Below are 25,056 nucleotides of genomic sequence, written 5' to 3'. Positions count from 1 at the left end.
ACAGATGTCCTTTCATCAGATAACTGCACCTCTGGCCCCTTGGTGGAATTTAGCTTATGTCTGCTGATTCTAAAAAACAAGCAGGTTCTCAGCCTTGCAGAAGCAAAGGCTGCAAAAGTAAAAAAACATGGTTAGAATCTTCCATTACACCTCCTCTTTGTGATATTTAAAAAAAATGAATGAGGAAGTAGAAAGGTATATCTGCAGCTGACATGAAGGTTGGTAGTGTTGTGGATAGTCTGTAAGGTTGCCAGTGATTACGAAGGGATGTTGATAAGATGCTGAGCTGGGCTGAGAAGTGGCAGATGGAGTTTGTCCCAGAAAGGTGCTATGGTTCAAATTTGAAGGCAGGGTACAATGTTATTGGGAGGACCCTGAGCAATATGGGTGAACTGTGACACTCAAAGCTGCTACACAAGTTGATAGTGTTGTTAAAGTGTATGGTGTGATTGCCATCATTAACTTTGGGATTGAGTTCAAGATCTGTGAGGTAATATTGCAGCTATAAAGTTCCTGGTTAGACCCCACTTAGAATCCTGTGATAATTTCTGGTCACCTCATTACAGGAAAGATGTGGATGCTACAGAGAGGTGCGGAGGATATTTTCAAGGATGCTTCTTGGATTGGAGAGCACACCTTATAAGGATAACTTGAGTAAACTTGGTCTTTTCTCCTTGGAGCGATGGAGGATGAGGGGGTGGCCTGATTGTGGTTAACAAGATGATGAGAGGCATTGATTGTGTGGAGGTCCAGAAGCTTTATCCCCTGGTTCTGAAATGGTGCTTTGGAGTAAGTACAGGGGTGTAATGGAAGATTTAAACCGTGTTTCGTACTTTTGCAGTCTTTGCAAGAACCTGCTTGTTGCATATGAATTAGTAGACATTATCTAAATTTACACTATGGGGCCCAGATGCATATGAATCAGTAGACATTATCCAACTTCCACCATGAGGCCCAGAGATGCAGGCAGTTGTCTTTTGTTGGTCGCAGACTGTCAGGAGACCTTGAAGATAATTAAATCATTTGTTCAAAGAGATAAGATCTAAAGTAAACAACTTTTGGGTAATATAAGCCATGGTCCCACTGCTGAAGTTTGAGACTCTCCAAGAGGTGACAACATCTCTCAGTAAGAAGAAGAACTTCAAGATTCCAACCAACGTTCCGGTCCGGGGAGGTGGAGAAGCTGCTACGGCGCCCAGACAACCTACTACAAGTATGCAGTCGTCGCCTCGCTTTGGCAGTTGGGACCAGTCCAGGCATTGATAAGTATAATTGGGAAGGGCTTGCATATTGTAGTGTGAATTCAGCTTTACATTTCGTAATAAAGCCTTGTATAAACTGAACTGCTCTCGGTGTGTGTGTGTGTCTATTTTCTTTCGGTAGCTCAAACACTGTGACCAATCTAAAACGAACAAAATGAGAGGTATAAATTTACCCAAGACAATTGGCGCTGCGAGCAGGGTTGGTCTCAAGATGTTTCGTCGAAAGAAAGAGGTGAGCCCTGAGCAGTTCTTGATTCCAGGATGGACTTCCAAAGATGATGGGTTTGGCATGTTGGCCAATACCCTGTCTTTGTTGGGACCACCCATTAGTTGGGATGAGAAGTTAGACCAATCAAGTGCACCTCTGGGAAAGTGGGTTGCCACTCTCCTTCGAGAAAGTAAATTTCCTGGTAAAAAGGGGATGCTGACGGACGGTTTTTGGCTGCTGGCCACAGCCTTACGCCACTCCGTTCAGCGTGAAGCAGAATTAGTTCAGCGAGAAGTAGAATCTCAGCGTAAGAGAGAGCAACTAGAGGAGGAGCTGGAAACCCTGTGACAACACTGTTCCATGATGAATGAGATTGTTTGCACCAGTCAGGACCGAGCCAAAGAATGGGAGGATGAGCATGTCCAAATGATCTGCCGTAATATTAAACTCCGGCAGCAGCTCTGCAGGTAAAGAAAGGCATGGAGTAGAACCCGATCCACATCGTATTCATGCTATGATGAGGAATGGCGACAATCCTGATGTAATTGATGAATGAGACGGGAATATCTGGAATGATGACCATGGTAATAATGCAGGATGTGCCTAACATACTGCCCTCTCCACCTGCTGTTCACGCCCGCCCCATAAGGCAGCAGACTTCCCAAACAGACGGAAGGGGGGATGATGTAAGGGCAGAGATTGAATGGATAGATATCCTGATCTCCCAAGCGGACCCAGGGGAAAATGCCCAAACCCCTACTTATGCTCAATGGCCCACCCCCTCTACAGGATGGCCTAGGCCTCGTCCTGTCCACTGGGCAAAGGATCGTGTGGGCCAAAGTGGGAGCAGAGGTCAAGAGCAGTCAATGATCCGTGACTTCTCTATAAAGGAGCTGGCTGCCATTGGAGATCGATTTAGGCAAAAGGCGGGAGAAACTCTGGCAGCCTGGCTCCTGTGTGTTTGGGAGCAAGGAGGGGGGTAATGTATATTTAACCCCTGAGGAATTGTTGGGATTAGGAACATTGACTACTGATATCCGGGTCTCTGCTGAGCTGTGGGGTAGAGGAAGAGAGGTGGATTACTTACTTGCCACTCTAGGGGACGCCCTGTTACGAGTATACCCATCACCAGTAGATTGGGATTTACATTTACAGAACAATTGGGGAACCCCAGAGGAGGGTATAGCAGTAATTCGTCAGCAGGCCCTGGCCTCTGCCTTGTATGCAGGGGGTTTGAGGCTGTGGGTACATGGGGGGAGCCCTGATGAAGAGATATTCACAGCTGGAATGCATACCAGATTGGTTCGTTCTGCCCAACCCACTGTATGGGGACTGGTTCTGTCCGAAACTAGCCTGCTAATTGGGCACCCTGTGTCTGAGGCGGTGCACGCCTTATCTGGGTTTCGAGAATTAGAGTTGGGAGGTAAAATCCACTCACGTACAACCCAGGTTAAATCAGACAAGGAGGATGAAAAGAGAGGGGCTGCTGCCAATAACGGACCAACAAGAAAGGACCTTGTTCTAACCTTGTTAAAGTTAGGCGTACCTAAAAGTGATATTGATGGGAAACCTACTGCAGTCCTTTATGCCCTTTATAAGAGAAAGGCAGGGGGAACATCTTCCCCAGCTGTTGATTCCTCCTGGCCCAGCTGTGCCTTCTGCTCCCACTGCTGCTCCCACTGAGCCAGCTTCTCTTGCTCCAGTTATCCATGATGAGATACAACAAATGGTTAAAAAGGCTCTTATGGATAATAGTGGCACGTGGGCCTGGAAGCCCCTGAACCCTACTAAAGCATGAGGGTCTGGGCAGGGCCCCCGTGTCTACTCCATTGAGACACGGCGGATACACGGGGACCCATGGCCCTACATACCGTTAACAGTCCATTGGGTTGCAGTTGGAAAGGGAAATAGTAAACATAGAAAAAAAATTAGCAATGAAGGAAGATACAACTAAAAGAAGAGAATTGGCGGATAAAAAAATAAAATATGAAACATTACAAACATACAAGGTGGAGAAGAATATAATGAAGACAAAACAGAAATATTATGAACTAGGTGAAAAAACACACAAAATCTTAGCATGGCAGCTTAAGACAGAGCAAACTAAGAAAATGGTATTGGCAACAAGGAAAAAAGACAAACAAATTACATATAATCCGAAAGAAATTAAGGAAAACTTCAGAGAATTCTATGAACAATTATACCGAACTGAAAACGAAGGGAAAGAAGGGAAAATAGATGAATTTTTGACTAAAATTGAACTACCAAAACTACAAATAGAGGAACAAAATAAATTAACAGAACCATTTGGAACAGTAGAAATACAAGAGATAATAAAAAAATTACCAAATAATAAGACACCAGGAGAGGATGGACTCCCAATAGAATTCTACAAAACATTTAAAGACCTATTAATACCGCCCCTCCTGGATGTAATCAACCAGATTGATGAGACACAAAACTTACCAGATTCATGTAAAACAGCAATAATTACAGTGATACTAAAACAAGGGAAAGATCCACTCTCACCAGCGTCATATAGACCAATATCTTTGCTAAACACAGATTATAAGATAATAGCTAAACTATTAGCAAACAGATTAGCAGAACAGGTACCGAAAATGGTAAATTTAGACCAAACTGGATTTATCAAAAAAAGACGCACAACAGACAATATTTGTAAATTTATTAACTGAATTCATGCAGTAGAAGGAAATAAAGCACCTGCAGTAGCAGTTGTTTAGACGCAGAGAAGGCCTTCGACAGAGTAGAATGGAATTATTTGTTCAAAGTATTGCAAAAATTCAGTTTACCGGAGAAGTATATTAATTGGATTAAAGCATTATATAAGGGACCGTTAGCGAAAGTGACAGTAAATGGACATGTATCAAAGCAATTTAACTTAAGCAGGTCAACGCGGCAGGGATGCCCACTATCACCGTTATTGTTTGTGCTAGCTATAGAACCACTAGCAGAATTGATAAGAATAGACAATAATATAAAAGGAATAAAAATAAAAGACAGGGAATATAAAATCAGTCTATTTGCGGATGATGTGATAGTGTACTTAACAGAACCAGAACTATCAATAAAAGAATTATATAAGAAATTGAAGGAATATGGAGAAGTGTCGGGATACAAGATAAACGTAAATAAAAGTAAAGCAATGCCTATGAATAACGCGGATTTCACAAAATTTAAGAAGGAATCCCCATTCAGATGGCAAATGCAGGCAATAAGATACCTAGGAGTACAAATAAACAAAAATCTAGGCCAATTATATAAACTCAATTACAATCCACTAATGAAAAAATTACAGGACGATTTAGAGCATTGGAAAGAGCTACCACTAACACTGATAGGAAGGATAAACTGTAATAAAATGAACATTTTTCCAAGGATACTATACTTATTTCAGGCATTGCCAATACAACTGACAGAAAAATTCTTCAAAGAGTTAAAGAAAATAATAAGGAAATTTTTATGGAGAGGGGGGAAACCGAGGATAGCACTAGATAAATTAACAGAATGGTATAAACAAGGAAGCTTACAATTGCCAAACTTCAAAAATTATTATAGAGCCGCACAATTAAGATACCTATCAGATTTTTATCAAACAAGGGAAAAACCAGACTGGACGAGATTAGAATTAGATAAAATAGGGGAAAAGATACCTGAACACATATTATATAAATGGGACGAAAAATTGGTACAACATAGAACTTCTCCAGTATTACACCATCTCCTCAATATTTGGAAAAAGATTCATGTAGAAAGAAATAAAACAAATTATCAATTACCAAAACTAATATTGACGCAAAATAAGCTACTCCCTTTTACAATAGACAACCTTTCCTTTAGAAAATGGGAAAAAAAAGGGATTAAAAGAATAGAAAATTGTTTTTCAGGAAGTAGATTCTTATCCTTTGAACAAATGAGAGATAAGTACAATATAACTGGAGATACAGCGCTGGCATATTACCAACTGAGATCCTACTTGAAGGATAAATTAGGAAGCAATTTGAGTTTACCAGAGGGAAGTAACCTTGAATATGTGATTACAGATACAATGTTAATCAAAAGATTTATAACAAATATGTATATTAAACTGCAAGAAAAGGAGAATAAGGAAACAAATGGTAAAACTAAACAAAAATGGGAACAAGATTTAAATATAAAGATAAAAAAGGAAACATGGGAGAAATTATGTTCTGGAACGATGAGAAACACAATAAATACGAGGCTACGTATGATACAATATAATTGGTTACACAGACTATACATTACACCGCAAAAGTTAAATAAATGGGACCCAACAGTATCTGATAGATGTTTTCGATGTAAAAAAGAAAGGGGAACAACAATTCATGCAATCTGGACATGTGAGAGAGTAGAAAAATTTTGGGATGATCTCAATCAGATATTAAATAAAATAACAGAAAACAATATACCAAAGAATCCAGAGATCTTTCTCCTAAGTAACATAAAAAATAAAGAATTTGGAATTGACTTGGAGGATGCACAAAAAAGATTTGTTAAGATAGCCCTAGCCGTAGCAAAAAAATGTATTATGTCAACCTGGAAATTGGAAGATAATTTGAAAATACAACAATGGTATATAGAAATGAATAAATGTATTCCATTAGAAAAAATAACATATAGTTTAAGAAATAATATTGAAATATTCGAACAAGTATGGGAGCCTTACATTAAATACAATAGCGAAAACCTACCGGGAACAAACATTACCTAAGTTGATGGAAGGAGAAGAGAAGAAAAGAATGGACTCAGTAGAATTTCTGGTGTATTTTTGTTGAATGACAACATTGTCTGACTGGCTTAATGCAACCTAGATTGTATACCTAAAATGGATGAGGGGGGGGGGTTGGGGGGGTGGCTTGGGAGGAGGGAGGGTGGGGGGGAGAAAAGGTCACTGTAGATGTGTGAAAAAGAAAAAGTGTATATCATGGCTAACGTGATTTATGGTGTGAAAAATAAAAAATGTAAAAAAAAAAGTCCATTGGGTTGGGGGTGATGACTGCCAATATTTGGCCTTGGTCGATACCGGTGCAGAGCACTCAGTGATTCTGGGTAACCCTGACCTCTGGACTGGACCATCATTTCAAATAGAGGGGATGGGAGGAGCGATCACCCTGGCGAAGGAAATAAAAGTCCACGCCACGGTGGGTGATGGCCCTTCCCCTATATGGTACAGGGGGAAAGCAAGAAGCAAGGTTTTCCCACAAAGAGTGGTGGATGTATGGAATGCACTGCTGGGAATGGTGATGGGGGCAGGTATAATAGGATCTTTTAAGAGACTATTAGATCGGTACATGGAACTGAGAAATATGGAAGATTATGCAGTTAATAGGTCAGCACATCACAAAAGGCTAAAAGGCCCTTACTGAACTGTACGTTATTGTGTTCTATTTTCTAATAATGGCCACAGACCTGGATCATGGATCAGTACATGGCATTACGATGTTGTGGCCATTACAGAGACTTGGCTGTCAAAAGGGCAGGATTGGCTGATGCCTGTTCCAGTGTTTAGATATTTCAGTACTGCTTTCAGGAACTAATTAGGAATAGTCAACTTGGCTTTGTGCATGGTAAGTCATGTTTAACTAGTTTTAGAATTTTAATTTGATGAGCTTGCCAGAAAAATTTATAAAGGAAAGTCTATGTTGTCTACATGGACTTTAGTAAGGCCTTGGACAGGGTCCTGCATGGGCGGTTGGTCAGGAAGATTCAGTTACTTGATATTCAGGATGAGGTAGTAAACCAGAATAAACATTGGCTTTGTGGGAGAAACCAGAGAATAATGGTAGATTATTGCCTCCTCTATAACTGGAGTCCTGTGATGAGCGGTGTGTCTCAGGATTCAGTGCTTGGTCTATTGTTGTTGATCTGGACCAACTGGAAAAATGGGCTAAAAGATGGCAGATTGAATTTGATGCAGACAAATGTGATGTGTTGAACTTTCGGAGGACTAACCAAGGAAGAACATTCACAGTAAACAGTAGGGCCCTGAAGAATTAAATACAGACATATTTAGACAGCACAGTAACAGGCTCTTCTGCCCATGAGCCTGTGCTCCCCCCCCCCCCCATTAGCCTACAACCCTGTATGTTTTTGAAGGGTCGGAGGAAACCAGAGCACCTGGAAGAAATCCACGCTGATGTGGGGAGAACGTACAAACTCATTATATAAAGCGGCACATTCAAACCTGGGTTGCCAATGCTGTAATAGAACTGCACTAACTGCTACACTAACCGTAGCACACAAGTGTGAGAAGCTGCACTTTTGAATTATTTGAATAAAGTTGTACTAGACATTGGTGAGGCCAAATTTGGTGTATTGTATAGTTTTGGACACCAAACTACAGGAAAGATATCAATAAGATAGAGTGCAGATAAGATTTATAAGGAGGTTAGGATAATATATATTGTTATGTAATATTGCACACAATGCCTTTTGTCTGCCATAAGGCAGACTTGAGGAATTAAGTAACAGGGAAGGTTAAATAGGTTAGGACTTTATTCCCCATAGCCTTGGAGAATGAGGAATTATGATGGCTATAGATGGAGTAAATGCAAGCAGGCTTTTTTGCACCGAGGTTAGATGAGGTTAGAACTAGAGGATGTGGGTTAAGTGAACAGGAAGGGAACTTCTCGCAGAGCGTGAAATGGGAGTGTGGAGCAAGCCATGAGGTGAAGTAGTGAATATGGGCTCGATTATAACATTTAGAAAATATTTGGATATGGGTAGGGAATGGAAGGCTATGGACTGGGTGCAGGTCAATGGAACCAGCCAGGCTAATATTTTGGCACAGGCTAGATGGGCTGAAGGGGCTGTTTCTGTGCTATAGTGTTCTATGATTCTCAGAGAAATGGGTGGGAGAGAGTGGCATTGCTAATCAGGGTTAGTATTACAGCTACAGAAAGGGACGATGTTGTGGAGGGATTGTCTACTGAGACAGTGTGGGTGGTAGTCAGAACCAGAAAGGGAACAGTCGCTCTTTTGGGAGTATTCTCTTGGCCCCCCAAATGACCACCGGGACACTGAAAAGCAGGTAAATAGGCAGATTTTGGATCAGTGCAGTGACAACAGGGTTGTTGTCGTGGAAGACTTCATTTTCCCTAATATTGACTGGTACCTCAAATTAAACAAGGAAGTCTTGAAACGTGAACGTCTACAGATTCTGGGGTACATACAACATCTACAGCTCTGCCCTCATCAACCTTCTTGGTAATTTCTTCAAAAGAACTCAATCAGATTAGTGTTCAACAGAATAAAAATGTTTTAAAAAAAAATTAATGAGGCATGACCTCCCATTCACAAAACCGTGCTGACGGTCTCTAATCAGCCTTTGTCCATTCACATACATGAATATCTTAAGAATGCTCTGTGTTAACTTACCAATCACCGATGTAAGGCTCACTGGCTTTTCCCTGCAGCTTTTCTTCAAGGCAAAACTTCCTGCACCTCATCTGTATTTAATGCAAGATAGAAAACAAGATAATAAATATCAATAGATAGATTCAAAAAATTAGTACAAAAAGTGTGATATTTCAATAGTGCAGACAGATCTTTTGGCCCTGGGGTAGTTTGTGATTAGGATAATACAGGGAGTAATACAACAGCCTGATAGCTGTTGGATAAAAACTGTTTTTGAACCTGAAAGGAGACAGCAAGAAGAGGTTGTGACTTGAGTGATGGGGGTCCTTTATGCTGCTGACTGCCATCTCAGTGTCTAAAGGGCTCCCCGTTATTCTAAATTTGTGCCCTGTATTTACAGAGTTCTAGATGTGGTCCCACCAATGTCATAGATAGTTTTGTATTCTGACCTCTTTGATAAGAGTTCAAATTCAACTAATAAAACAAAGGAGGAGGGAAAATATGAAATATGAAAGTAGGCTAGCAAATAATATCAGAGGATACAAAGCTTTGTCAAGTATGTAAAGAGCAAAAGAGGGATGAGAGTGGATATAGCACTATTAGAAAATGATGCTGGAGGAATAATAATGGGAGTCTAGAAGATGGCAGAGGAACTAAATGAGTATTTTCCACCAGTCTTCACTGTGGAAGACATTAACAGTGTACCAGATATTAAAGGGTATCAGGGAAGGGAAGTGAGTCCAGTTACTATTTTAAGGGAGAAGGTGTTCAGAAATCTGAATGGTCTAAGGCTGGACCAGTCTCCCAGACCAGATTGATTGCATTGCATCCTCAGTTTGAGATTTTGAGGCATTGGTTATGATCTTTCAGGATTCTGGTTTGGAAAATTGCAAATATCACCCCACTGTTCAAAGAGGGAAGGATTAGAAAGGAAATTACAGACTTGTTAGCCTGACATCAGTGTTTGGGAAGATGTTGGATTCAGTTGTCAAGGATGAGGTTATGGAGTATTTGGAGGCATTTGACAAGATAAGCCAAAGCCAACATGGTTTCCTTAAGGGAAAAACTTGCTTGACAAACCAATTTGAATGATTTGAAGAAGATTTGTTATGAGCCCAGAGGACCCCAAAACCCAGCAGCAACAAAAATTCACCAAGACCAATGGTTTCTTAAACAAAAGTTGTTTTTTTATTATCTTTAAGCATGAAAACAGGATCAAACTCTAACTCATTACAATGAACTTACTTAACCCCCTAAGCGTGCGTGTATGTAATGTGTGTGTAAGTTTAGAAAGGTTCTTTGATTCACAGTCCAATCTCACTTCTCATTCCTCCAAGTTCACTGGTTGCAGGCAATTCTTATAGTGCACAGAATTTAACATTTATAAATTTCATCAGGCTCTGGTGATTGAAAGGTAAATGGTTACCGCTCAGGAAGGTTCTTGTCAGTTTTCAGAGAGAGATTTGTTGTTCGCTGAACACAAACTTATTTCTTCTAATCAGCCATGTCAGTGACTTGCCAAAGAAACTTGCCCCCTCAGAGTTTTCCAGATGATGACCTCTTTCTTTCAGGTCACTACAGTGTTCCTTTTTGTTTCTCTTATTTCAAGTGAAATATTAGGCAGCCAGTCCTCTCGACTTGTATGACCACAAGGGCTTTGACCAGGCTGAACTAAGCAGTCACAACCCATCTTCAAAATGGGGTTTTTCCACAAGCTTGCCAGCTGTCCTGTTCCAGCCCCAGCTGCTGCTGCTGAACTGTAGAACTGAATTCTCTCTCTCTGTGGAAACAAAAATCTGTTTTACTCTCTCTACTTGCAAAACCACATGATCCTCTTAGAACAGCAAACTTCCTCAGGCAGCCTGTGGCTCCAGACCTAATCCTCCAAGTTCTTTCATCTGTTGCTTTATAGGCACTCCCCAAAGCTTTTGCAAAGGCACTCGGAGTTGGCCTGTCTGGCTTGAGAAGAGCTCCAGTATTTTAAATGAGATTTGTTTTGAAGTGTTTGTATGAGACCTACACTTAAAAAAAACCTGCCACAATTTATCTCCTTTAAAATATATCTATATACATATAAAATACAACATAATCTGTCACAGATTCAAGATTCAGTTTATTATCATATCAATAAAACAGTGTTATATTTCTGTTTGTCTGCTGCAAGGTAGACAGATTTGCCACTGGCAGTAATTACCTAAGTGACAAGCAGGCTGGATGTTGTGTATTTGGATTTTCAGAAGGCCTTTGACAAGGTGCCACACATGAGACTACTTAATATGATAAGAGCCCATGGTATAACGGGAAACATACTAGTGTGGGTAGAGCATTGGCTGATTGGCAAGATGCAGAGAGTCAGAATACAGGTATATTCTGGTTGGCTGCAGTTGATAATGGCATTTCACAGGGGTTGATGTTGGGGCTGCTTCTTTTCATGTTATAGATTAATGATTTGGATTATGGGATGGATGGCTTTGTGGCCAAGTTTGCAGTTGGTACGAAGGTAGGTGAGGTGGGGAAGCAGGTAGTGTTGAGGAAACAGGGAAGCTGCCGAAGGACTTAGATTAGGAGTAAAAAATGCTGGAGTAACTCAGCAGATCAAACAGTGTCCTTTATATAGCAAAGATAAAGAAAGCAAACCAACATTTCGGACTTGATCCCTTCATCAAGGTATCAGTCAAGACAGGTTAGGAGATGGGCAGAGAAGTAGTAAATGAAATACAATGTCAGAAATGTCATGCACTTTAGTATTAAAAAAATAAATGGGGAGAAAATTGAAATTACCCAGATGCAAAGGGACCTGGGAATCCTCATACAGGATCAGTGAAGGTAAACTTGCATGTTGAGTTGGTGTTGAAGAAGACAAATGCAATGCTGGCATCCATTTCAAGAGGAATAGAATATAAAAGTCGTGAGGTGATGTGGAGGTTTTACAAAGTACACTGGTGAGACCTCACTTGGAGTATCCTCATTTAAGAGAGGATGTGCTGACATTGGACAGGATTCAAAGGAGGTTCACAATGATTATTCCAGGAATGAACATATTATCATATGATGAGTGTTTGACAACTCTTGGCCTGTATTCATTGGAATTTAGGAGAATGGATTGGTGTGGGTGGGGGGGGAAGGAGAGTCTCATTGGAACATTTTGAAGGTTGAAAGGCCTGGAGAGAGCAGATGTAGAAAGGTTGTTTCTCATTATGGGGAGAAGGCTGGAGTGGGAAAATGGTTAGCTCATGATTAAATGATGGGCAGACTTGATGGGCTGAATAACCTATTTCTGCATCAATGTCTTGTGGTCTTATTTATCATTTAATTGTGCAACTAGATGAAACAGTGTTCTCAGGTCCTCAGTGCAACATACTGCAAACATGCATACAGACATAATACATATGCAGACAAATTATACACGTGTACAGTACTTGTATACAACATTAAATGAATATTATTAAATAAATAGTTTTTTTCTTTGGCTTGGCTTCACAGACGAAGATTTATGGAGGGGTAATGTCCACGTCAGCTGCAGGCTCGTTTGTGGCTGACAAGTCCGATGCGGGACAGGCAAACGCGGTTGCAGGGGAAAATTGGTTGGTTGGGGTTGGGTGTTGGGTTTTTCCTCCTTTGTCTTTTGTCAGTGAGGTGGGCTCTGCGGTCTTCTTCCAAGGAGGTTGCTGCCCGCCGAACTGTGAGGCGCCAAGATGCCCTTGTGCTGCAAGCACTCCGGACAGCCACTCAAAAGTGGGACCATCCCTAACTGTCCCAGTGAGCTCCTTTTCCTGGGATTCCTGACTCAGATGGTCTAGAAGCAGTCTTACCTCTTCATCAGACCAGTTACAAGCCTTTTTTGGAGCAATTGTTCAAATGCACTGTTTTCTTGCACTGCTAAAACAAAACAACTGAATCTGCACTAGGCTACCTGCACAATGTGCTTCAAGATTTGCGCCAGGCGTCTCAGGCTGACGACGTCACTGCCAAGTCAGCAGCCTGATCCTTTAACATCCGCTTTCAGCCAGCTGCATTCAGGTGGCTGGGGGAGCCGCTGAGCTGATTATCCCTCTCGGAGGAGGGTTACGTAGCTCACCTCAAGAGCGCCTCCTGCACATCCAGGTGGCCTCAAAACAGCTACATATTGCCTAAACATGCGGCTTTATATGCGGGGCAATTGGCCACCTGCAAGTGCCTAAAGAGAAAAGGAAAAATGGGGATAGGGAAAAGTGGGGAGGCTAATGGAAATTGGAGGTCTATATTAATGCCATCCAGTTTGCGGGGGACAGCTGGGGGAAATATGAGATGTTGTTCCTCCAAGTTGTGTGTGGTTTCACTCCGGCAGTGCATGTTGGCATGGGAATGGGACCGCAAAGTGAAATGGATTGCCACTGGGAGTCCCTATTATTGCTGTTGTTAGAGCTAAGGTGCTGAACGAAGTGAATTCCCAGTCTGTGTTCAGTCTCTCTGATGTAGAAGAGTGCATAACAGGAGCACTGGATGCAGTGGATGACTCCTGTGTTATCACAAGTGAAGTGTCTTCTTTCTTTGGCTTGGCTTCGCGGACGAAGATTTACGGAGGGGGTAAGTGTCCACGTCAGCTGCAGGCTCGTTTGTGGCTGACAAGTCCGATGCGAGACAGGCAGACACGGTTGCAGCGGTTGCAGGGGAAAATTGGTTGGTTGGGGTTGGGTGTTGGGTTTTTCCTCCTGTGCCTTTTGTCAGTGAGGTGGGCTCTGCGGTCTTCTTCAAAGGAGGTTGCTGCCCGCCGAACTGTGAGGCGCCAAGATGCACGGTTTGAGGCGATATCAGCCCACTGGCGGTGGTCAATGGGGTAGGCACCAAGAGATTTCTTTAGGCAGTCCTTGTACCTTTTCTTTGGTGCACCTTTGTCACGGTGGCCAGTGGAGAGCTCGCCATATAACACGATCTTGGGAAGGCGATGGTCCTCCATTCTGGAGACGTGACCCACCCAGCGCAGCTGGATCTTCAGCAGCGTGGACTCGATGCTGTCGACCTCTGCCATCTCGAGTACTTCGACGTTAGGGATGAAAGCGCTCCAATGAATGTTGAGGATGGAGCGGAGACAACACTGGTGGAAGCATTCTAGGAGCCGTAGGTGATGCCGGTAGAGGACCCATGATTCGGAGCCGAACAGGAGTCTGGGTATGACAATGGCTCTGTATATGCTAATCTTTGTGAGGTTTTTCAGTTGGTTGTTTTTCCAGAATCTTTTGTGTAGTCTTCCAAAGGCGCTATTTGCCTTGGCGAGTCTGTTATCTATCTCGTTGTCGATCCTTGCATCGGATGAAATGGTGCAGCCGAGATAGGTAAACTGGTTGACCGTTTTGGGTTTTGTGTGCCCGATGGAGATGTGGGGGGGCTGGTAGTCATGGTGGGGAGCTGGCTGATGGAGGACCTCAGTTTTCTTCAGGCTGACTTCTAGGCCAAACATTTTGGCAGTTTCCGCAAAACAGGACGTCAAGCGCTGAAGAGCTGGCTCTGAATGGGCAACTAAAGCGGCATCGTCTGCAAAGAGTAGTTCACGGACAAGTTTCTCTTGTGTCTTGGTGTGAGCTTGCAGGTGCCTCAGATTGAAGAGACTGCCATCCGTGTGGTACCGGATGTAAACAGCGTCTTCATTGTTGGGGTCTTTCATGGCTTGGTTCAGCATCATGCTGAAGAAGATTGAAAAGAGGATTGGTGCGAGAACACAGCCTTGCTTCATGCCATTGTTAATGGAGAAGGGTTCAGAGAGCTCATTGCTGTATCTGTAGATGTGCTGGTAAAGGAGGATATTGAATCCAACTTGGTGACACTGCCAGAGCTGCTGTAACGGCAGCGCTGCTGCTGGTGCGGACCTGCGGGGATCAAGGAATGGTGATACAGCATTTCTGCAGGGACCAACCACCCAGTCAACTGCCATCAGCTTGGCACAGGCTTTAAACAGCCTGTTAAAGGAGGCAACGGTAGTTTTATTTCAAATCTTGCAACCACAGGGTCTGCGTCCAATATGGTGGTTTCTCTGATTGGCAGCAGGCACGAGGGGCTGCAGATACCAGGGGAACAGGATTGGCACAGAGCACTGGAAATCAGGGAGACCAACCCCATCTGAGAAGGAGAAGCGTGTGGATAGTGACCACAGCCGTGGATCGGTGAGGGGACTCTGCGGCTGAAAGTCCATGTGGCGGGCTGCTGGCAACTTGAGGCAAGGAACCCATATTTGCGGTCCCATTCCCATGCTGGAAAATGCTGTTGGGAGATTTGCGCTGGGCTGCGGCCTGTTGGAGACTGGCTTAAAACCAACTGAAGGGGTACCAAGTATCAGAACTGGGACGCGAAGGGGTGCTGAAGGGTCCCTGACCATGTTAGAGGTTTGGATCTGGAGGTTGAGTTGCCAATTGTTTGGACTGGATTCTGTGTGGCTGCAGAAGTGCTGGAGATGAATCTACAAACACTCAGTGACTCTGGGGAGACTCTCTTTTGCTTCTTTTTCTTTGACTGTAAGAGGCCCTTCAGGCAATTTCTGCCGATGATGAATCTGTCTGCCTTACAGCAGGCAAAAATAATTTTATTGGTTTATTACAATGACACTGAATTTTGAATATTTGGGTGAGGGCTGAGTTGATAATAGGAGTGGGGAAACTAGTCGACCGCTACAAAGAAACACTCATACGCAGTGTGGCAGGTTAAGCTCACTCCTTTATTAGGGCTGGAAAGGCTGCTTTTATACTGTTCAAGTTCCCGCCGTTTTTGCTGATTGACTGAGTCAGCCACATGAATAACAATAGTGGGCGGGAACAGCCTTTCTTCCCCAGCCTGTGAGTTAGCTAGGCAGCTTGACCAATGCCATTCCCCCGCCAGTTTGTTGTCCTGGGAGTCGCTTCAGCAATCTCTGTCCACATCTGCTGCTGCGCGATGTGCCGGCCCGATCTCTGCAATTGCAGGCTGCTACAAAACCACTTTTTTTTGAAGAAGGAGACCATCTATGATGATCTGGCATGGAAGACCTCATCGTGGGTGCAGATGTGTCAGAGAGGGAGGAATTGAGAGAAAGGAATGGAATCCTTACAGGGAACTGGGTGTATGAGACAGAGTCGAGGTAAGTGTGGGAGCTGGTGGGTTTGTAGAAAATATCTGTCAAGTGATTGTTTCCAAGATGGAGACAGAGAAATTGAGAAAGGAGGCAGTGGCAGTGTTGCCAGAGATGGACCAAGTGAATTTGAGGTCAGGGTGCAAGTTGGCAGCAAAGTGGTTAAAGTGCTCATCATGGGTGATTTGGCAACACCAAAGTAGTAGTCACTGATGTGGAGGAAGAATTGAGGCTTCTCGTGTGGATTGTTTCACGTAGCCAACAAAAAGGCAGACATAGACAGGGCCCAGGTGAGTACCTCTTTGAGTTTGAGAAAGTGTGATGAGTCAAAGAGAAGTTATTGAGGATGAGGACAAGTTGTGCCTTGCCTGAGGAGGATGGTGGTAGAGGGAGACTGGTTTGGTCTGTTCTCGAGGAAGAGACAAAGGGCTCTGAGGCCTTTGGTGTGAGGATTGGATGTCCATCATGAAAATAAGTTGGTCGAGTTCCTTTCCATTTCTTTTCCCCTTCCTCAAGCCTACATTAAGCTTTCTGGTCTTGATGACATTGAGTATGAGATTGTTGTTAATACACCATTCAGCCAAGTTTTCAATCTCCCTTCTGATCTTCACTTAAGTTTACATATTTGAAGTATTCATGGGTTTTTGAAAGGAGGAATTAATTCCTTTTAAAATGCCATGTGCATATTGCATTAATAGTTTGCATTTTAGGCTGCAACCTGACAGATTTGTATCCACTTCTGTTTATTTTCAGGAATTCTTCTAAAATCATGGAAAAAGACAGGAACAAGAAGAAGCTGCGGGTCTGTGTTGCCACGTGCAACCGGGCAGATTATTCCAAGCTTGCCCCAATCATGTTTGGCATCAAAGAACAATTTGATGGTTTTGACCTAAAAGTTGTTGTTTTAGGATCTCATTTAATTGATGACTATGGGTGAGTATAAATACATCTGATGAAAATCTAGCTGTTCTGACTTTAGCGGATTTTTCCTGTAACTGCTGACAAATGATCAATGGAAAATACTTAGAAGCATCTCATTCAGAATGGAGTAAGCATGCTAAGGCACTACTGTATTTAAAAGAGCACTTTGAGAAATGGGCTTGATGTAGGAAACACCATTGGATGTTGCTGGTATTTCTTTTATTCCAAAGAAAGATCAGCCAGTTCAGCTTTTGTTGGCTTTTTGGATATTTAAAAAAAAAATTTACCGCACTATAGAAGCCGATTCAAACCATTTTAACCCATGCTGCCCAATTACATCCAAATGAACTTACAACCCCGTATGTTTTGGATGGTGGGAGGAAATCAGAGGACCCAGAGAAGACCCTTGCAGACATGGGGAGAATGTACAAATCTGCTGGATTTGAACCAGAGTCGCTGGTACTGTAATAGTGTCGCTCTAACCGTGCCATTCTTATGTATGTATTTTATTTATTCATGTAAATCACCAAGCTGAAAGAATGCATTAAGCTCGAGGTGCATTATTAAGCAATGCTATTTCTGTATCTTACTTATGAATAAAATGTGTTACATGTTATTTAAATGTAGAAATCCTATTTGGCAGCCGTATAGTAGAACTTTGATCCACTATTCAACCATTTAGTTTGACATCTGGCTTACCAAGTAAGGTTTCCCATGCTCCCTGCTCATGCTGGGGATTTGCAGGTCTCTACGCTCCCCTCGACTTCCTGAAAACTACATGGTAAGCAAATAGCGGGTGAAAAGGTTAATCATGACAATGATCAAATTAGGGTTTCACTATCTTAACATATAGGAAAAACAAAAACATTGTCCCGGTAAGGGCCTCCGTAGCTGCAATAACTCTTCTTTCTCTGATATCTGTCCGAATAGCCATCATGTTCTCCTTGGTTGTACCATCCTCCACCACCTTTGCTGCTCCTCTCCTCCAATAACCTTTGCCTCTCCTGCAGGTGCGGTAACCACCACCTCCTTGGCCTCTGCCATAGACACAACCACTTCTCATGGAGCAAGCTGTCTGAGAATGTGATAGAACTGAGTACAGCAGTAATGTTCAAAAGACATTTGGGCAGGTACATTAGATAGGAAAGAATAGAGTGATGTGGGACAAATGCAGGCAAATGGGACTAGTTTTGTTCGACACTTGGTGCATGGACAAGTTATGACAGGCATGTTTTTGGCTGTCAAACTCCATGATTCTATGGCACTGAGTATGCCTTCTGAGGAAAGCGGCTGAAAAGCAAATAGTATGTGATCAGATCAGTCATACAAACCTCGTGAACGCAACATGGGGAATGGACGTGGAAATGTGCTGGCATAGAGCTAGGAAAATAGATGGGTTTTACAAACCACTCAATGTGAAATGAGTTCATACAGCTTGGAATCAGGCCACTTGACTCAACACATCCTTGCCAACCAAGCAAGTCCCATTTGGCCCACATCTCCCTGAACCTTTTCTATCCATGTATCTGTCTAAATGTTTTTTTGAATGTTACAATGTCCTTGGATCTGCCACTTCCAAGTCTAAGTTTATTATCATCCAACTGTTCACATACAACCCGACAAAACAGCAATTCTCCAGACCACTGGGCACATACATACACAGTACATACTGTGCTCTATGTGATTTTTTTGGACAAAGACTTTTTCTCCTTATTTTCCCCTATGCTCCACAGTTTTAAATTTGTAATCAAAACAATTTACGTGTAATTAAAGTGCACATTCCAGATCTTATTCAAGATTATTTGTATACATTTTGGATTGACGATATATAAATTACAGTTCTTTTTATACAAATTCCCCTTATTTCAGGGCACCATGATGTTTGGGACATTTGTATTTGTAAGTACTCAGGTATGTTTGATACTTCATTTGTGCAGCGATAAGAGAGCTAGGCTTGCTTCTGAGCTTTTGATCACCTTTGGAGTCTGTGGTTGCCATTTTTCAACGTGAGGACCAGAGTTGTGGCAATGAAAGTCAAAGATGTCATTATGAGGCTGACAAACAAGAATAAAACAGTAAGAGATGTCGCCTAAACCTTATGATTACCAAAATCAACAGTTTGGAACATCGTTGAGAAGAAAGAGTGTACTGGTGAGCTCAGTAATCACAAAGGGACTGGTAGGCCAAGGAAGATCTCCACTGCTGAGGAGAGAAGAATTCTCATCCAAATGACAAAAAAAATCCCCAAACACCTGTCTGACAGATCAAAAACACTATTCAGGAGGCAGGAGTGGATATGTCAATGACTACTGTCCACAGAAGATTTCAAGAACAGAAATACAGAAGCTACACTGCAAGATGCAAATCATGGCAAAGGTGGTATGATCTAGATCTTGGACAGTTCTTTTATTGTTCCACGCTTTGATCTTGTTATGACTCAGGTACAAGTTGATCTTGGTGTCATCTGCCCACAAGACCTTTTTCCAGAATTCTGCAGGCTCTTTTAAATACTTCTTAACAAACTGAAATCTGGCCATCCTTTCTGTGATAAACTAGTGGTTTGCATCTTGCAGTGTAGCCTCTATTTCTTTTCATGCAGTATTCTGCAGGCACTAGTCATTGAAATATTCACATCTGCCTCCTGAAGAGTGTTTCTGATCTGTCAGACAGCCATTTGGGGATTTTTCTTCATTATGATGAGATTTCTTCTGTCATCAGCAGTGGAGGGTCTTCCTTGAAATACTAGCCCCTTTGTGATTACTGAGCTCACCATTACAGTCTTTCTTTTTAATGATGGTCTAAACCAACGGTTTTCAAACTGCCGGCTAAACTCAAATTCCACCTTAAGCAATCCCTATGCCATAAGTACTCTGTGAGTAAGGGATTGTGTATGAGTGGGAAGGGAAGGTTGAGAACCATAGCTCTAGACCCAATTGTTACTGAAGTATTTGGCTTGAGAAAAATTGTCATTGGCCCATTTCCTTTGGAGTTATGAAACCTTGCACATAATGAGTCAATTAGGTATGATTGAAACAAAGATTTTCAAACTTTTTCTTCCCACTCACATACCACCTTAAGCAATCCCTTACTAAGCATGGAGCACTTACGGAATAGGAATTGTTTAAGGTGGAATGTGAGTTTGGGGGGGGTGGGAGAGGGCAACTTGAAAACCACTGTTCCAAACTTTGGTAATCCTAAGGTTTGGGTGATATTTCTTACTCTTTTATTCTTGTTTTTCGCCTCTTAATGGCTTCTTTGACTTTCATTGGCACAACTCTGGACATCATGATGAAAAATGGCAACTCCAGACTCCAAAGGTGATCAAAGCTTAGAAGCAAACCTAGCTCTCTTATCCCTGCACCAATTAAGCAATTAAACATACCTGAATACTCACAAACACCTATGAAGCCAAATGTCTCAAACATTATGGTGCCCTGAAATGAGGGAACTATGCATAAAAAGTGCAGTAATTTCTACATGGTCAAACCAAAATATATACAAATAACCTTGAATAAAATCTGGAATGAGCACTTTAATTACATGCGAATTGTTTGATTACAACTGTGGAGCCCAGGGGCAAATGAAAGAAAAAAAAGTGTCTTTGTCCCAAATATTATGGAGGGCACTATATATATATATATATATATATATACATATAAAGATGTAATTTAAATATATAAAAATATATTATGGGATAACTTGCTGTTCATCAATCTCACTGCCTTTGGGACGAAACTGTTTCCCAGCCTGGCAACCATGATGCTCCTGTACCACCTCCCTGGTGGTAGTCGGTCAAAGATACTGTGTGCTGGATAGAAAAGATCCTCAATGATTCTTTGAGCCTTATTTTTTTAAATTTTTAAAATTTTTCACACTATGAACCATACTGACCAAAATACACACAAACATTTCCCTCTTGAATATACACAGTGTCATTCTCTCCCCTTTTCCCCCCTCCCTTCCCCCCCCTCCTTCACCCCCCCCCCACTCACTCAACGTTCAACCTATATGATACATTAAACCCATTAAACAATGTCATCACACAATGAAAATAAACAAGAAATTTGTGTCTTCTACTTTTACATACTGGGTCAGTTCATTTCGTCTTCTCCTTCTGTCATTTTAGGTGGTGGAGGTCCGCGGTAGGACTTCTCTGTTGTGTTCCATGTACGGTTGATTCTTTGAGCCCTTTTTAAGCAAGCACCTGGTAAATGTCATCAATAGGGAAAAGGGAGACCCCAGTTATCTTGGTAATTTTGATGATTCTCAGTATTGACTTCTGCTCTCTGGAGCACACTCCTCATATTCAGCACCTTGTATGTGAAGAAGGTATGCCTCAGGTCCCTTGTATATCTATCCCTTCTCACCTTAAATCTGGGCCCTCTAGTTTTAGATTCCTCTTTCCTGGGAAAATTTGTAAGACCTGATTTATGCCCCCGTAATTTTATAAATTTCCATAAAGTCCCACTTGACTTCCTACACAGAGAGAAAAGTCCCATCTATCCGGCCTCTCCTTGTAACTCAAGCTCTCTAGTTCCTTTAAAGACCTGGTGAATTATTTTCTACAACCTTTCCACTCAATTACCTCTTTCTGACAGCTGGATGACCAAAAGTGCATATCATACTCCAAGTGTGGTCTCACTCACGTTTTGTATAGTTTAAACTTCAGTGGGCTTTGAACAAGCAACTGAGCCATAAGATATAGGAACAGAAATAGGCTATTCAGCCCAATAAGTCTGCCCTGTCATTTAATCATGAGCTGATCTATTTTCACACTCAGCCCTACTGCCCAGCCTTCTCTTCATAACATGTAGTTGATGACTACATTGGTGCTGCCTCATGCACCCGTTATGAGCTTGTCAACTTTATTCACTTTGCTGCTAGCTTTCACCCTGACCTCAAATTCACTTGATCTATCTCCAGTGATACTTCCCTTTCTTGATCTCCATCTCAGGAGACAAACTTTATAAAGACATTTTTTACAAACCTATCAACTCCCACAACTATCTTCATTACACTTCTCACCCAGTCCCCTGTAAGGATTCTATTCCTTTCTCTCAGTTCCTCTGTCTCTAACTCAACTGCTCCCAAGCTGAGGTCTTCCAATCTAGGTCATCTGAGGTCTCCTCCTTCAAAAAACGTGACTTCCCCTCTAATGCCATCAACTTAGCCCTTACCCGCATTCCTCCATTTCCCACATAACTGCCCCTAGATGCAACAATAGCAGGATTCCCCTGGTCCTAACCTACCACCCCACCTCCGCATCCAAAGTATTATCCTCCGCAATTTACGTCACTTACAATATGCTCTCGTTGTTGCCTCTACATTGGTAGAGGCAACAATTTCACTGAGCACCTTTGCTGTGACTTTTCTCCCTGTGTAGGAAGTCAAGTGGGACTTTATGGAAATTTATAAAATTACGGGGGCATAAATCAGGTCTTACAAATTTTCCCAGGATAGAGGAATCTAAAACTAGAGGGCCCAGATTTAAGGTGAGAAGGGATAGATATACAAGGGACCTGAGGCGTACCTTCTTCACATACAAGGTGCTGAATATGAGGAGTGTGCAAACCAGAATCTCCCAGTAGCCAACCATTTAAGTTTTGTGCCCCACTCACACACCGACATCTGTCCATGGCCTCTTGCACTGCCAAACCAGCAGCACCTATATATTGGAGGAGCAACACCTAATATTTAATCTGGACACTCTCCAACCAGATAGCATTAACATCGACCTCTGATATCTCCAACTCTGCCCCATCCCTCTGTCTCCTTTCCTTCAGCTCTCCACCCCTTTCCCTCTCCATTCACAGAGCCATTCTCCCTCTTCCCCCTGTTTGCTGTTGCGCCCTCCCTCCCTTTTGCATGTAGGCCGGTTCTCCTTCTCTACCCTCTCACCATTATTTCAGGTGCCTACCAACATTTTGTTTATACCTTGATGAAGGGCTCAAGTCCAAAATGTTGATTATGTATCTTTTGCTATATAAAGAACACTGTTTGACCTGCTAAGTTTCTCCAGCATTGTGTTCTTACTTCAATCACGGTACCTGAAAATTTTGTGTTTTACTCTCTTCTCCCTATAAGCTTTGATGCCCTGGCCAAGGATCTGGCTTCTACAACTGCCTGTGACAACAAATTCCACAGATTTACCCCTTGCTGACTAAAGATTTGCCTCCACATCTCTGTTTGAAGCCAACACGCTTCAATCCTGAAGTTATGCCGTCTTGTCCTAGACTCTCCCATTTTGGGAAAAAATATTTCTACACATCTACTCTGTCCATGCCTTTCAACATTCAAAATGTTACAATGAGTTTTGCCCTCATTCTCCTAAATTCCAATATCCACGGGCCAAGAGCTATTAAACACTCCTTGAATGATAACCTTTTTTGTTCCCAGAATCATCCTAGTGGACCTCTTCTGAACCCTCTCCAATGTCAGCACATCCTTTCTTCCTTACACTTAAAGGTCAGCCTGCCATATAATATTACAGCACAGAAATCAGGCCCTTCATTTCTTCTAGTCTGTGCTGAACTATTATTCTCTCTGGTCCCACTGACCTGCACCCTTCCATGTATCTGTCCAAACTTTTCTTAAATGTTAAAATTGAGCTCACATTCACTAATTCAGCTGGATTCTATGAGTAAAAAAGATCCCCCAAATGTTACTTCTAAACCTCTTCCCTTTTATCCTTAGCCTTTGTCCTCTGGTTTAAATCTCACCTAAGTCTACTTGCATTCATTCAATCTATAACTATCGTAATTTTAAATACCTCTGTCAAATCTCTCCTCATTCTTCTACGCTCCAGGGAATAAAGTCCTAACCTGTTCAACCTTTCCCTGTAACTCAGTTCCTCAAGTCCCATCAACGTCCTCATAATTTTCTCTGCACTCTTTCAATTTAATTGATATTTTTCCTGTAGTTAGATGCCAAAACTGCACACAATACTCCAAATTTGGCCTCACCAATGTCCTATACAACTTTACCATAACATCACAACTCCTATTCTCAGTACTTTGATTTATGGAGGCTGATATTCCAAAGGCTCTCTTTACAACCCTATCCACCTGTGATGCCACTTTCAGAGAATTGTGTATCTGAATTCCCTCTGTTCTACCATTTACTATGTATGTCCTCTCTTGGTTTGTCCATCCAAACTGCAACACCTCACACGTGTCTGTATTAAATTCCATCTGCCATTTTGCAGCCCATTTTTCAAGCTGGTTCAGATCTCTCTGCAAGCTTTGAAAGCCATCCTCACTGTCCACTACACCTGCAACCTTTATGTCATCTATCACCAAATTATTTTTTTTCTTTCAGAAATACATACCGAATGATTGAACAAGATGATTTTGACATCAACACAAGATTACACACGATTGTCCGCGGTGAAGATGAGGCAGCCATGGTGGAGTCAGTAGGCCTGGCACTGGTGAAGTTGCCGGATGTATTGAACCGATTGAAGCCAGATGTGATGATTGTTCATGGAGACAGGTTTGATGCTTTGGCAGTTGCAACCTCGGCTGCCCTGATGAATATTCGGATCCTGCACATTGAAGGAGGTGAGGTCAGTGGTACAATTGATGACTCGATCCGGCATGCCATCACCAAGCTGGCCCACTACCATGTGTGTTGCACTCGCAGTGCTGAGCAGCATCTGATCGCCATGTGTGAGGAACATGATCGAATTCTGTTAGCCGGCTGTCCATCTTATGACATATTGCTCACAGCGAACTCCAAGGATTACATGAGCATTCTGCGGACTTGGCTGAGTGAGTACTGATGTCTGCAATTGTAGATAAAGTCTTCCCACATCAATATGCTGCCTATTCTAATGAATTGATGAAGTTTGTGGATTTATCTAGGGAGCCTGATAGACAGTTTCTAGAAAGCACTTGCCCATTTTCTAACAAATGATAATGACTGTTGCCCTACCAATAAATAGAAATATTAATTCAGACATTGTAATTTATTTATTTCAATAAAAGAAAACAATAGCATTTTTAAATTTTTCACATCCTTCTGTCTCCCTTAAAATATGAAATGGATTTTGCCATAGAGTTGAAGAGCACAAGATGATCAAGTCTTTCCTATCCATGTTCCTGACTTTTCAAGTTTGCCTCTGGTAGCTTGTTCTGCATATCCACTAGTCTCTTTGGAAAAACGTGCCTCTCAGGTCCTATTTAAATATTTTC

General features: G+C 42.1%; 1 protein-coding gene across 7 annotated transcripts in view; it reads left to right on the top strand.

Moving 5' to 3' along the window:
- The window catches only part of gne (glucosamine (UDP-N-acetyl)-2-epimerase/N-acetylmannosamine kinase), an 83,941-nt gene that overhangs the window by 5,418 nt on the left and 53,467 nt on the right, over window positions 1–25,056 (top strand). For 6 of the 7 annotated variants that reach the window (XM_069926096.1, XM_069926093.1, XM_069926095.1 and 3 more), the window contains exons 2-3: window positions 16,697–16,876; window positions 24,182–24,633. In XM_069926096.1, coding sequence (XP_069782197.1) covers window positions 16,713–16,876; window positions 24,182–24,633 — 616 coding nt within the window. In that variant the 5' untranslated portion in view covers window positions 16,697–16,712. Of the gene's footprint in view, window positions 1–8,696; window positions 8,719–16,696; window positions 16,877–24,181; window positions 24,634–25,056 lie in introns of those variants that run through there. The other variant, XM_069926098.1, reaches the window with a different exon arrangement.

This window comes from Narcine bancroftii, chromosome 3 (genome assembly GCF_036971445.1).
Source record: "Narcine bancroftii isolate sNarBan1 chromosome 3, sNarBan1.hap1, whole genome shotgun sequence".
In the NCBI taxonomy this organism is placed as follows: domain Eukaryota; kingdom Metazoa; phylum Chordata; class Chondrichthyes; order Torpediniformes; family Narcinidae; genus Narcine; species Narcine bancroftii.
The sequence above is the reverse complement of the archived record's forward strand: the minus strand, read 5'-3'. Positions and strand labels throughout refer to the sequence as shown.